This window comes from Peromyscus maniculatus, chromosome X, assembly GCF_049852395.1.
Source record: "Peromyscus maniculatus bairdii isolate BWxNUB_F1_BW_parent chromosome X, HU_Pman_BW_mat_3.1, whole genome shotgun sequence".
Lineage (NCBI taxonomy): Eukaryota > Metazoa > Chordata > Mammalia > Rodentia > Cricetidae > Peromyscus > Peromyscus maniculatus.
Window position 1 is genome coordinate 48,647,519 of NC_134875.1, and position 13,028 is coordinate 48,660,546.

Consider the following 13,028-nt stretch of genomic DNA (forward strand, 5'->3'; position numbering starts at 1 on the left):
TTATCTTGCCCTGACCAGCGTATAGTCTGACATAGTTGTGCAAACACAATCGGAACATACAGTGGCTTTTACCATGGGGACAAGACTCCAGTTGTTAGACTTTAATAAAAGGGAATTAAATGTCTTATTTTTAAAATATGTAACTTTTGCTGTTGAATGGTCCTTTATGTAACTAAGTAGCTAAGGAGAAATGATTCGTCAGACTAGATGGAATGCAGGACAAGATGAGCAAGGGTAAAGCAGGAGAGGAAAAGAGCCCCATTGTAAAAGACTGTGTAAGGAGTGGACAAGATCAGGAGAGGGAGAGAGTCCTACTGTATAAGATCAGGAGAGGGAGAGAGCCACTGTGTAAGAGCAGGAGAGGGAGAGAGTCCTACTGTGTAAGAGCAGGAGAGGGAGAGAGCCACTGTGTAAGAGCAGGAGAGGGAGAGAGCCCCACTGTGTAAGATCAGGAGAGGGAGAGAGTCCACTGTGTAAGATCAGGAGAGGGAGAGAAAGCCCCACTGTGTAAGAGCAGGAGAGGGAGAGAGTCCACTGTGTAAGATCAGGAGAGGGAGAGAGTCCACTGTATAAGAGCAGGAGAGGGAGAGAGTCCTACTGTATAAGAGCAGGAGAGGGAGAGAGCCACTGTGTAAGAGCAGGAGAGGGAGAGAGCCCCACTGTGTAAGAGCAGGAGAGGGAGAGAGTCCACTGTGTAAGAGCAGGAGAGGGAGAGAGCCCCACTGTGTAAGACTGTGTAAGGACTCTATCTATAAGAGCATAGAACAGGAGTGGGCACAAAATGCAGGAGGGCAGTAGTTAAGACTGCATTGGTGCCCTGCTGCTCCCATGCCCTCATCTGCTCAATTTCTAGGTTGTCCTTGGCCTCAGCAGGGTAACGAGTACCAGGTGCCCAACAGTGTTGAGTTATGCTGAGCAGCACTCACTGTTTTATTGTTCTAGCTACTTCCTGGTGCCAAAGGCACCAGTTTCCTCTTTGCTTCTTAAACATCTGCTATGGAGTGTTATTGGATCAGGGTGGAGCTGATCAAGTAGTATGTGGCAGAATAATGGAACGCTCAGTGGAAACAGGAAGAAGTCAGGAGATGCATGTAGAGGAGTGTGGAGTCTCGGTCCTGCTGCCAGGTAGCCGAGTAACTTTGGATACATGAAGTCAATTGTCCTGGGAAGACTACATGTTCTAAGGATTTCTAGCAGTACCCTTTGGTTACCATGACTATAAGGGACTTGAAGTCAATTGTCCCGGAAGACTACATGTTACCAAGGATTTCTAGCAGCACCCTATGGTACCCTGACTATAAGGGACTTGTTCTTGGAGGACTCCTATTATAGTTTCTGACAAAATGTATGATTAGCTTTGTCTACCTCATGAGGCTGCATTGAGGCTCAGCAATGATAAAAAAGGTAAATATACTTTGGAAACAGTGAAAAATACCATGGAAAATGAAAAAAGGTGATGGATTAAAGAATGCCTCACCCCAAAGATATGATGTAGTAACCAACATTAAAATAGTTAAATTAAAATGGATGTATGGCAAATTACAGTGGTCTTAAGAACTCGTGTGTACTTATAAGTATTGTAGAGAAACAGGCCATGTCAAAAGTACAGATGAACTGTGTAGTAGGCACCACCTCCCATTGGTTGGTTAAACAGGTAGGCTGTGGGCATGAGGTATGCTACTTTTCTTCCCAAGCCCCTTTCTGCTTAATCATGGTTTCTCTAAAACCCTAGAGAAGTACACAGAGGATCACTCACTTTTCTCTGTCGCTATCACCTGTCTCCTAAAAGAATGAGCTAGAATATGGATACCTGTTCAGAAGGGAAAAGGTCATCTTGACCCAGTGGGAAAATGTGGGAACACAAGCCTGTCTCGCAGACACTTCTAACCTGTGTTCGCAGGCACATGGAATATTATTATAGGTGGCCACTGTGTATCTTTGTGTGGTAGTCACCTCTTCTCTTCTCTCATATCCAGTGTTTTCTTTCATGGCTTCCTTCTAGCATTTTACTATTCTTCCTTCCTTTACTAGGGTAAGCAAGCAAGAAAGATAGGGAAACATCTAGAACGGCACAGTGGAAGAAGAATCAAGATGGAAAACATTACAGTGAAGTAGTAGGCGGGGTTCCCCTCCTTCTCTTTATTTCTTAGTTAGGATAGAGCACACAAGCTCACTTTGCATCTGATCTGTTTAGTTAGCATTACTTCTTCCCGTAGTTACCTTTAGCCCCCTGCCAGCAGTAACTATAAAAATTATCAACAAGCCACACAATACAAACCGTCATGCTCTCTGTCACCAGCCCCAGCATCAAGGCCTGGCAACAATGTTAGAAAGGACAGTAAATCAGTAGGTAAGACTGCACGGCTCTAACATGGCACACAAGTTGGAGTAATAACACATGTCTTGTGGTTTATGAAATTCAAATTATAGATTTGATTGTCATGGAAAAAAAGGAAGAAAAATAACATGACATTTGTGGCAAATATGAGACAACTTATTCAGGTCCAAATAGCAGATAAAAATCAGAAACAGGCCCACCAGCTTAGATAGGTCCAAATCCTAGTACTTTGGTAACTCTATTATGACTTCCAGCAGATTAAATTTCAAGCTGTGGAAAGGTTTCAGAATAAGGCAAGGCTTAGTATCCCACTAATAAGACTTATTAAGTTTAGACAAAACAGATGTTTTTCAATGGCAACAGCTCTGAATCACCAGGATCAAAATGGGAGAAGGAAGAGGAGAAGGAAAACAAGCGAGGGCTTTTGCTGCAGCACTTTCGGAACGTGCTCCTACTTGTACTTAGAGCTCCTAGCCAAACTTCCTGAAAGGAAGCCTCCAGTGGGAGGAAATTCTTGAAACTGATGGAGTGCATGTATACTTATGGTTATTGGCCACATAATCATGTTGGTTCTCAAAAGAGAATGGGCTTTTGAAACGGGCAGTGCCAACTTCAGGCAGCAAGTTTCTCACCCGTTTTGGGACCTAGGTAAGTTGCTTAATATCAACTTCTGTTTCTTCACATCCATAATGGGATTATTGTAAGGACTAAACAGACGACTCCATGCATAGCACCTGGCTCACAGTAAATGCTCAATAAATCTCGACACTCTAGTGGTTAAAGCTGCTTTTGCTCAAAGTTTCATGTCTAAGTATATTAAGACTAGTCTTCTAAACGTGATAGGAAAAGTCAGTTAGCAGCTTCAAAGACGGATGGGTAATCTAATTCTTGAAGAAGTACCTTACTTAATGAAATAGGTTCATTTCTGTAAAGTTACCTACAATCCTAGGTCATTTGGAAACTAGCAAACTAGTAGTTAGATCTTTCCCAAAAGGGAGTTAACCCCATTCTGATTATTCCTCTTCAGCATTTTATAATTTATTATTTTAATGGGTGTGTTACACATATCCATGTGTTATTTAGTAATCCACTTACTGTAAGCTGAGTATCCTGTATCTGAAGTGCTTAGGACCAGATGTGCTTCTGATTTTGGGTGGGTTTCCAGTGATGGGGTATTTACCATACCTAATCTAAATCTGAAATCTGAAATGCTCTAAAATCTGAAACATTTTGAATTTTGTTGATGCTCAAAAAGGTTTTTGCTTTTGGAGCATTTTGGACTTTAGGTGTTCCCATTTGGATGGTCAGCCATTACTATTACAGCCTCTGTAGTCCTTCTCATAAATGACAGATAGTAAGTGCTCAGTAAGTATTTCACAAATGGAACAAAGGCTTTTTAAAGGTACTTGTTAAAATCTTTCCCTAATGTGACGAAAGGGCCAAGCTTAGACCGGGTGCTCCCTTCCTTTCACCAGACCAGTCCCTGGGTATAAACTTATCAAATACACCCACTACCAGAGTTCTTCAGCAAGCTCTGTTTATTAAGCACCTAGTATATGCAAGTCACTTCTGGACTTATATTATTTATTCTTTTATTGTCATAGTAACCCTATCAGGCCAGGGACTGGTCTGGTGAAAGGAAGGGAGCACCCGGTCTAAGCTTGGCCCTTTAGTCACATTAGGGAAAGATTTTAACAAGTACCTTTGAAAAGCCTTTGCTTCATTTTCCTTCATTTTCAAAATACTTAATAAGCACTTACTATCTGTCATTTATGAGGACTACAGAGGTACTATTATTATCTTCATTTTATAAAGGAAACTTCCACAGATTAAGACATCACATAGCTAGTATGCAGTGGAGCCAATATCCACATGCAAGGATTTCTGATTCCAGGGCCCCAAGCTCTTGACCATGTTAATATATTGGATTCTATACAGTTGTGAAATAGTGCTTATTTGTTAACTGTGACTTCAATTTTGCATTTTCTGTGCTGTATTTAGTGACTCCACCATTGAGACATACATTCCATGGCTGCAAAGGTAATTCATTCAGGGATATAGACAGAGTGTTTTAATTCTAAGTATTTTAAGAAGTAATTCATTCAGAGCCAAGTGTGAAGGTACTTGCATGTAATCTCAGCATTTGGAAGGCTAAAGTAGGAATATTGTGAATTGGTAGCCAGCCTGGGCTGCATAGTGAGACCTTGTCTCAAGAAATTTAACAAGCTGGGTGTGGTGGTGAATGCCTTTAATCCCAGCACACCTTTAATCCTAGGCAGAGGCAGATAGAAAGAACTTCAGAGTCAGACTTGTCTACATAGCGAGTTCCAGGCTAGCCAAAGCTACATAGTGAAACCCTGTCTCAAAAAAAAGTTCATTCAGTTTTATAGTGCCCTAATTTAAATGAGGTTGAGCTCCTTGGAAGATTTTAGTCAGTATCAGTTTATTATTGTATTTCAGTCACTTGAAATCAGAAATAATCTTGTTTTTAAATTTGCCAAAATGGAAATTGTTCATGGCCATATTATAGTCTGTTTTCCAAACCCACACAGCCTTTCCTTTTCAATATGATGAGAGTACTTTTCTTATCGTGTGTAGTAATGGATGACTCAAACTCATTTTGAGTCTTAAAAATGAACCTGACTCATAAAGTGAAAATTAAATTACCATTTACTCTGGCAGAATATATTTTAAAGACTTTCATCAGAAAAAAAAAATGTTTTTTTAGTTGTCTATTTCCAAAACCAAGGTAGAGAAACTCCACAGAGAAAGCATGGCATGGACATTGCACGGGAGGAAATGAGACATATTTGCCATATGCACATTTAGCCATCTGTTTCTTTAGGTGTCATGTATTTGGCAGTTTTCATCTTGCTCCATTAAATCAAAATTGCAATCAGTTCATCTAATTTACAAGGGAGAAGCTTGCAAGCCTACAGAGGCAGATTCTGATGATACTCTTGCCTAAAGAGCACAGGTTTTTAAAACAGGTATTTCTTCTTTTGCTTTTTGAGATTATAATATAAATGCATGCAGGCTTTTTTGGTTTTTCGAGACAGGGTTTTTCTGTGTAACTTTGCTCCTTTCCTGGAACTCACTCTGTAGACCAGGCTGGCCTCGGACTCACAGAGATCCGCCTGGCTCTGCCTCCAGAGTGCTGGGATTAAAGGTGTGCGCCACCACTGCCTGGTTTATGTGTAGGCATTTTAAGAATCCAACAACTCCAATAGAAGGCCAATGGGCGATAGCACTCTTGAAGGCTAAATGAATTTCATAGGGGCCAAATGTGTAGCAAATCCTACAGAAGCTACTGCCCTTTATCTCCGTCACCCATATAATTCTCCCTTCTGTGTTTTCTCTCTTTTTCCTTTGATGTGTATCTCTACTGGACACTTTCCTAGGTATCTTCCTTGTATCCCTTTTTTGCCTCCCATTTACCCTTCCTCACTTCTTTTTCTTTTCTTTCCTTTCTTTCAGCCCTCTTCCTTTTGTCCCAGCCCTGTTCTTTTCTCTATTCCTCATGAATTGCCCATTATTATACCACACTAAAATGGACATCAAAATTTACCAACAGAAATGTTTCTTTAGCAGCAAGTAAGTTGCCCGTATAACTGTTAAAGAAATAACACTTTGCAGTCAGGCAACAGTGTACCTATGACAGAGTTGGAAATTTCCTTGCCCTGCACAGCCCTTACCCAAACCAGGGTCTCTTTCTTGTCCCCTGCCAGCAGTATGCTGAAGATTGAACAAGAGTTACATGTTTGAATTTTGGATTGTGTCCCATTGTTTCTCGAATTTGTAAAAGCTAAAATACACTACTCAATAAGAAAGATAATCAGTGTATAAATTTTCAGATGTGGGTTTAAGATTCTAGTTTTCTAAGTTTGTGTGGTGCAAATGTACCACATGAGCATTCTGGTCCTGGGGTCCTGATGCCTAGGAATGGCAGAATAAGCAATTTCCTAATGGTCTAAACTTTTCAGCAAGATTAAAAAAAAAAATCATGCACACTTCATTCATTTCTCTTTATCTATTCCAATAGCAGTGCTTAATTGTGGATTTAATTATTTGTTCTGCAGAGTGATTCTCTGTAATAGGAAGCCCTGTCTATTGCTTTGGTGACTTCCCACTACTTAACTGATTAATGGGCTCTGTTTCAGGAAGCGCGACAGGTACACTTCCGCCATTTCTGTTGCAGGTAATAATATTGTTTAGGATGAGCCCTGTAGTAGCTAATGCTGTGACTCTTTCCAGCTCTGTTTTATTTCTTTTCAGCAGCTACTCTCACAATCTTGATTCCTCGATAGCTGAAGTCTTATTTTCTTAATAGATTCACTGGAGTGCCATTTAACATTAGATATTAACTTTGACAGATGTTAATGCTGTTTCTCAATTAGGTGAAATGTCTACTTGGGAAGGTGCCAGATTGAACTGAATACATTTGAATTTGGTATGTGAACTAAATTATGTTTAAACCTTTCCTGTCCATCATATGGTTGATGGAGCAGCCAGCTGATTTTGTGCATAAACGTTTTGGTTATTTTCCCTAGTACTATTTAAACATTTGAAAATGGCTTCCTATCATTTCAAAGAGAAACTTCATGATCGGTTTACTACAAGATCCCCCTGTCAGCTTCTTAAACTCCCTAGAATTTCAATTGGCAGATACTTGTTGGGTAGAAAATATTTTTAGTGGACAATATTACTAATTTATTCTTGCAGATTTCCAATAGCCAAGAAGTCTAGGAATCCTTTCCATTTGACTACAAATGAATGCTACTGAATGATTACATATCTTCTTTTAGGCAGAGACACTACAGGTTTGAGATCAAAATGCCAAGTAAGACAAGTATTTCATTTTCAAATTTAAAAGTATAATCTATTCAAAGGTGAAGACTAATGTGTGAATACTAATTTTTGGACTTGAGCCTAAAAATCTGGGTTATAGACATACCTCCATTTTTGGCTTAGCTAGGTCACCTCATATAAGTCATTGCCCAACTTCAAAATGCAGCATCCTCTCCAAAGCCCTAGGTTTAACAGTGTGTATGGTGTGTTCTAAAAAGAGCTTGGTTGAGATCAGCTGAATTCTCTTGTGTATCAGTTATCCACACTGGCCTGGCAGCTTGGAGGTGAGTCTCCAGCTGAATTTTTATCTCTTTAGGATCCCTTAAATCCTTGCTAGGCTTTCATTGCCAGTGTATTTCTCTAGGAATTTGCATTGAGATCCATTGATGTTTCTCGGCTTACAAGTTTAACAAAAAGTTACTTGGAGATGGAAGAAAAATGCGAATACCAAAATTTGTGTTTGAATTCTTTGATACAATCAGACGATTTCCATCATGACTCACTCATTGTTCTAAATACTTTTTTTTTCCCTTAAGTTCTAGAGTGACTGAACAGCAAGGCTCCACAGCATGAGAAAAACTTGTTCCATTTTAGGTACTTGAAATATTCATCCATTTGAAATAGATTGAGTTTTAATGGGCTTGAATTATACCGTCATTGGTCAGTTTAGGAAATACGGCACACAACGTAACTTACCACAAAGTATTGAGACATTAACTATATGATAACTGCATCACATGCATTGTTTCTTGGTAAAAAGATAGAGCTGAATGCAAAAAATGTATTTTCCTTAAAGCAGGCCCCGAATTATACAAAATAACAAAAACACACAACAGATGACAACAAGCGTTGTTGAGGATGTAAACACATGGGCGCCTTAATATATTGTAGGTGAGAATGTACAATTATTCAGCCTGTTTTGGGGAGAAATCCAGTTCCGCACAGAGTTAAAGACAGAAAAACTTTTTTTTTATTTTAAAGATTTGCTTATTTGATGTGTGTAAGTGTTTTCCTTGCATGTATGTCCACGCAGCACATGTGTGCCTTGTGTCCTTTAGAGTTCAGAAGAGGGCGTCGGATCCCTGGAACCAGAGTTCCATGTGGTTGGGAGCTGTCAGATAGGTGCTGGCACTCAAACACTTGTTCTCTAGGACGAGCACCCAGTGCTCGTAACTGCGGAGCCATCGCTCCAGCTCAGCAGAATGACCTTAATGACCAGTCATTCTCCTTGCAGGTAGGTACCCAAAAGAAATGAAAAATTAGGCCCTTACTAAAAATTATGTAGATATTCACAGCAGCCTAATTCATAGTGCATAGCAAAGAGGAAACAGTCTAAATATCCATCCATCCGTGAATAAGAACAAAATACGGTTTATTTATATGATGAACCATTATTAGATAATAGAAGGGATAAAGTGCTGCTGCACAGATGAAATCCCAGAAACATTATGCTCAGTGAGAGAAACCAAACACAAAAGGCAATATTTTTATTTTCAAATATAGTTTTTAGTTTTTTGTAAGTCTAAATCTACATGCATAAAATGGCCAGAATAGGCAAATCCATGAAGGCAAAAAGTAGATTTACAATTACCAGGAAACTGGGACTAGGGAAAACTTGGATTCATTGCTGACAAATACAGAATTTCTTTATGAAGTTATGGAATACTCTAATATTGAGTAAGACTGATAACTGTACAACTCTGACTATATTAAAACTCATCAAATTGTGTACTTTAAATGGGTGAATTTAGTGCTATGTGACTACTGTAATAAAAACAATAGTAAGTATATTCTAGCACAACTATTTGAAATCAAAGTCTACTTAATTTATATTTTATGCCAGGAACTAGGGGCAAGAGAGGAACGGGAGGTTAGTGCTTAATTGGTGTTTCACTTGGGGAACCTCTAAATTTCTGGGGATAGAGGGTGGTAATGGCTGCGAATATACTTATTCTCCCAAAATAGAGCTATTTAAAAATGATTAAAATGTTAAGTTTTATGCATATTTTACCACAGTAAAACCCACTCCCTAACTACAAAATTTGTATTTTACATGATTCTGATGTATAAAGGGCTTTTTCTTTCTTTTGGTTCTTTTTAACAGGAAAACTAAAACATGGGATTGGCCTTTTAATCATGCCAGGGACACTTCTACACAACGTGTTAGCACTTGGTTCCAGTATTTGTGTGCAAAAGAGGTGGTTAAATAGAAGTGTGTCTTCAGCTTGCCTTTGGATGAGAGCTTGAGAATGTTTTTAAGAAGTTTATTTGTCAGGAGGAAAATAAAGCCAAACCATAGGAAATTTATGTCGTTAAATTGTAAAAGAGTGAAATGCTGCCTTCTGAGTATGAGTTTGCAATTTCCTGGTTTTCTTGGTTGATCGAGGCCTCTTGAATGACACGAACATTTGTTCTTTATAAATTTTTACATCTGCATCTTCCTAAGAGCATTTTCTTTTGTATAGTGGGATGGCAGTAGCACCAGAATCACTGAAAATATAAATGCAGTGAGTTTTAGAATGTCAAGAAGGGAGGGAAAAGTAAAAAAAAAAAAGTACATACAAGAGCCTGTTTCAAAAATACAAAAGTGGAAGAATAGTGGATTTGGGAATGAGTCACTTAGAGGGGAATTCAATTATTTCCAAAGGCTGTGGGACTTTGTTATGTTTCTGAGTTTGTAATCTGTGAGAAGGAAACAGTGAAAACGTTTTCCATGCCTGGCTGCTACCTAGGCTGTTTGATTATGGATGCTGTGTCAACAGTTGCATTTATGTGTTAGATAATCAGAGGTGTGTTCTGCTTGACCAGGAAACGATTTCTTTACAAAGTACAAGGAACATGGTATGTGTGTGTGTGTGTGTGTGTGTGTGTGTGTGTGTGTGTGTGTGTGTGTGTGTGTGTGTCAGAGAGAAAGTAAGGTGGTGTGTGGGAGGGGCACCATTGATTTATCTCTTCTACTCTTGGAAGAAGACCATTTTTATCCTTTACAAGGGTCTCTAGAGTTTGGCACAGTGGAGTGTGATTAAAGGGTCTAATCAGAGTTGATGTATGCAGAAACTCAGAACTTCACTGATGGGATTAATGACCTCGCAATCTCCTAATCAGACCTCTGTTGTACAGATGAGCCCTATTCTTGCAGTTCCACGGTTTTTGAGTCCTGTCTTCAGTTGTCCTTTAATGGGTACATGAAATCCTTGTGTTTTTAGTCTATGATTTGAGTGATTATTTTCATTTTCTTTGATTTTATTTCCTTAATGAAAAAAATTCATCTTTTTGAGTTATTTAATGTTCTGTGGTAACTGTTGTAGCTTGTATTAACTTTTTTAGTTTTACAATGTGATTTTCTATATAGAAAAAGAGCTATGTGTGATCATATATACATTTTCTCTTCCAATCATTGATTCAGAGGCCTTCCAGCATGTTTGTACCCCTCTAGGTTTTATTCTCCTCAAATGTAAAATAAAGCATGTTCTGCTTTTACAAATAACATGGAGAGACATTGAAAATTGCTTAGGAGAGTGAATTGAACATTCATTCTTTACAGTTGAAGTAGCCACAGGATTAGCCAGTAAACAGAATCTACTCAATGAAAAATAGTGACTTCTAAAATCTCTGGGTTTCTGAAAATGCCCGGGACAGTCACTTGCACCTTTGATACATTTCCAATTCTTAATTATTTGCCTATTTCAAATGATGGTCAGTAGTTGAGCTTAGGAGCCTTCATATCAATGGATGGCTTTAATCTCTGCTCTGTCTTCCACAGTGCCCTTAAAGACAGCCGTTTTCCACCAATGACAAGGGATGAGCTGCCACGGCTTTTCTGTTCGGTGTCTCTGCTCACTAACTTTGAGGATGTCTGTGACTATTTGGACTGGGAGGTAAGAGTATAAGATACTTTACATGGCGGTAACTCCTGAGTAGATGCTACCAGCTGGGCCCAGAATGTAAGGCTTCCTGTCCATTCTAACACTGAAGTAAAGCTCCCCATTGAACAATGAGATGTGAGTGAAGGTTTTTTGGTTTTTGTTTGTTTGTTTTTCATTTTTTTGAGACGGTTTCTCTGTGTAGCTTTGCACCTGTCCTGGGACTCACTGTGTAGGCCAGGCTGGCCTGAAACTCACAGAAATCCACCTGCCTCTGCCTCCCGAGTGCTGGGATTAAAGGTGTGCACCACCACCACCACCACCACCACCACCACCACCACCACCACCGCCCGGCTGGAGGATTTTTTTAATGGCCAAATACCCTGTGGTGTTAAAATCTCCAGTTGAATGTGGTGTTACTTTTGAACAAAAGTACATCACTTAAGTATCCAATAAGGCTGTTAATAAGTAGTGAGAAAGACTAGCTGGAATCTATTTCTCCCCATATTTCCATTCCAGGGTGGTATGCTGTAACCACCACAGAATGATTAGGCAGTCAGAATACACATATCAGGAAGAAGCAGCAAGAGTTAGCAAAATATACCACTTGGGGGAAAGCAGTTTGTGACATGAGCTAGAATTCAATAGTGTGAGTTCGGCCGGGCGGTGGTGGCGCACGCCTTTAATCCCAGCACTCGGGAGGCAGAGCCAGGTGGATCTCTGTGAGTTCAAGGCCAACCTGGGCTACAGAGTGAGTTCCAGGATAGGTGCTAACGCTACACAGAGAAACCCTGTCTCGGAAAAAAAAAAAGTGTGAGTTCATTCTTGGCTACATACACACACTTGAAATTACTCTGAGAATACTGTTCTACCTAGAGTATGTCTGTGCCTTGTCATTAGGAGAGAAACCTATATTAATTATATTTTTCTTCTTTACTATGTGGGATTCAGAGGTTCTCATGGTGATTTTCTTTGGCGGTTGAAATAGTTGAGTGGAGGTCATGCCTATATTCCTGAATAGCAGCTGTGTTCCAGGCAGTGTTCTACATGTACAGAAATGACAAGATCGGGTCTCTACCAGGATGCAGAGAGAAATTTATATGCAGGGTATGAAGAAACTAGTGGTAGAAGAACAAAACAAGGGCAGTTTGTTGATAAATAGCATCCTCTCATGCGCCACTTAGAAACAGAACCACTGAATCCTTAGAAGAGCTTTTCCTTCTACTGTGGTAGAATCAAAGAATCATCCCTAGTGGTACTGAGACTGCCTTGTAACCAGATCCTTGTACTCATAGTTAACTGGACTTGAATTTTATTTTTGCTTTTTCTATGATTCCTTGGGAGACTACAGATGATTTACTCCACAGAACAGGTGTACAGAATAATATTCTGGAGAATCATCTCAGAAGATCTTGGATATGAATTATTTTGGAGACACCAGAGCTATTTTATAACATTTTGCATAAAAGAGGAAGAAAGTGTCCCTTCTGGGTTTTGTTACAGGCTTTTCGTGCCATTATCAGAATATGAAAGCATTGTATAACCTTTATAAAAGAAGAAATGAAAAAATCTAGTAACATATTAGAAAAAATTGAAGAGTATCAACCATTTTATAGAACTAAAATTTCCTTCTTTATTTTTGAAGTTTGACATTCCTATTTGATGTCCCCTCCCTGCCTCCTTCCCTCCTTCTCTTCTTTCTCTCTGTCAACCTTTATGTTTGTTTGCAACCATGTTGCCCAGGCTGCCCTTGAACTCAAGATCTCTTACTGTCTGCTTCCTGAGTAGCAAGATTTCATGTGTGCTCCATCACACCAGGCCTATTTGGATTTTTTTTTTTTGAAGAGAAGTTTACCAATATTATGGAACTATCTCCCAGTAGTTTTTATTTAATGGCTCCAATTCATGTCCCCACTGATGAACATATAATCTAGATGGTTATTTTTCCTGTTGGGGGACTGTTGTTTGCTTTTCTCTTG

General features: G+C 39.3%; 1 protein-coding gene across 1 annotated transcript in view; it reads left to right on the forward strand.

Annotated features, from left to right (window-relative positions):
* Ammecr1 (AMMECR nuclear protein 1) overlaps nucleotides 1-13,028 on the forward strand; it is a 111,856-nt gene that overhangs the window by 79,644 nt on the left and 19,184 nt on the right. The window contains exon 3 of the mRNA XM_006970292.4: nucleotides 10,950-11,064. Coding sequence (XP_006970354.1) covers nucleotides 10,950-11,064 — 115 coding nt within the window. The remainder of the gene's footprint in view (nucleotides 1-10,949; nucleotides 11,065-13,028) is intronic.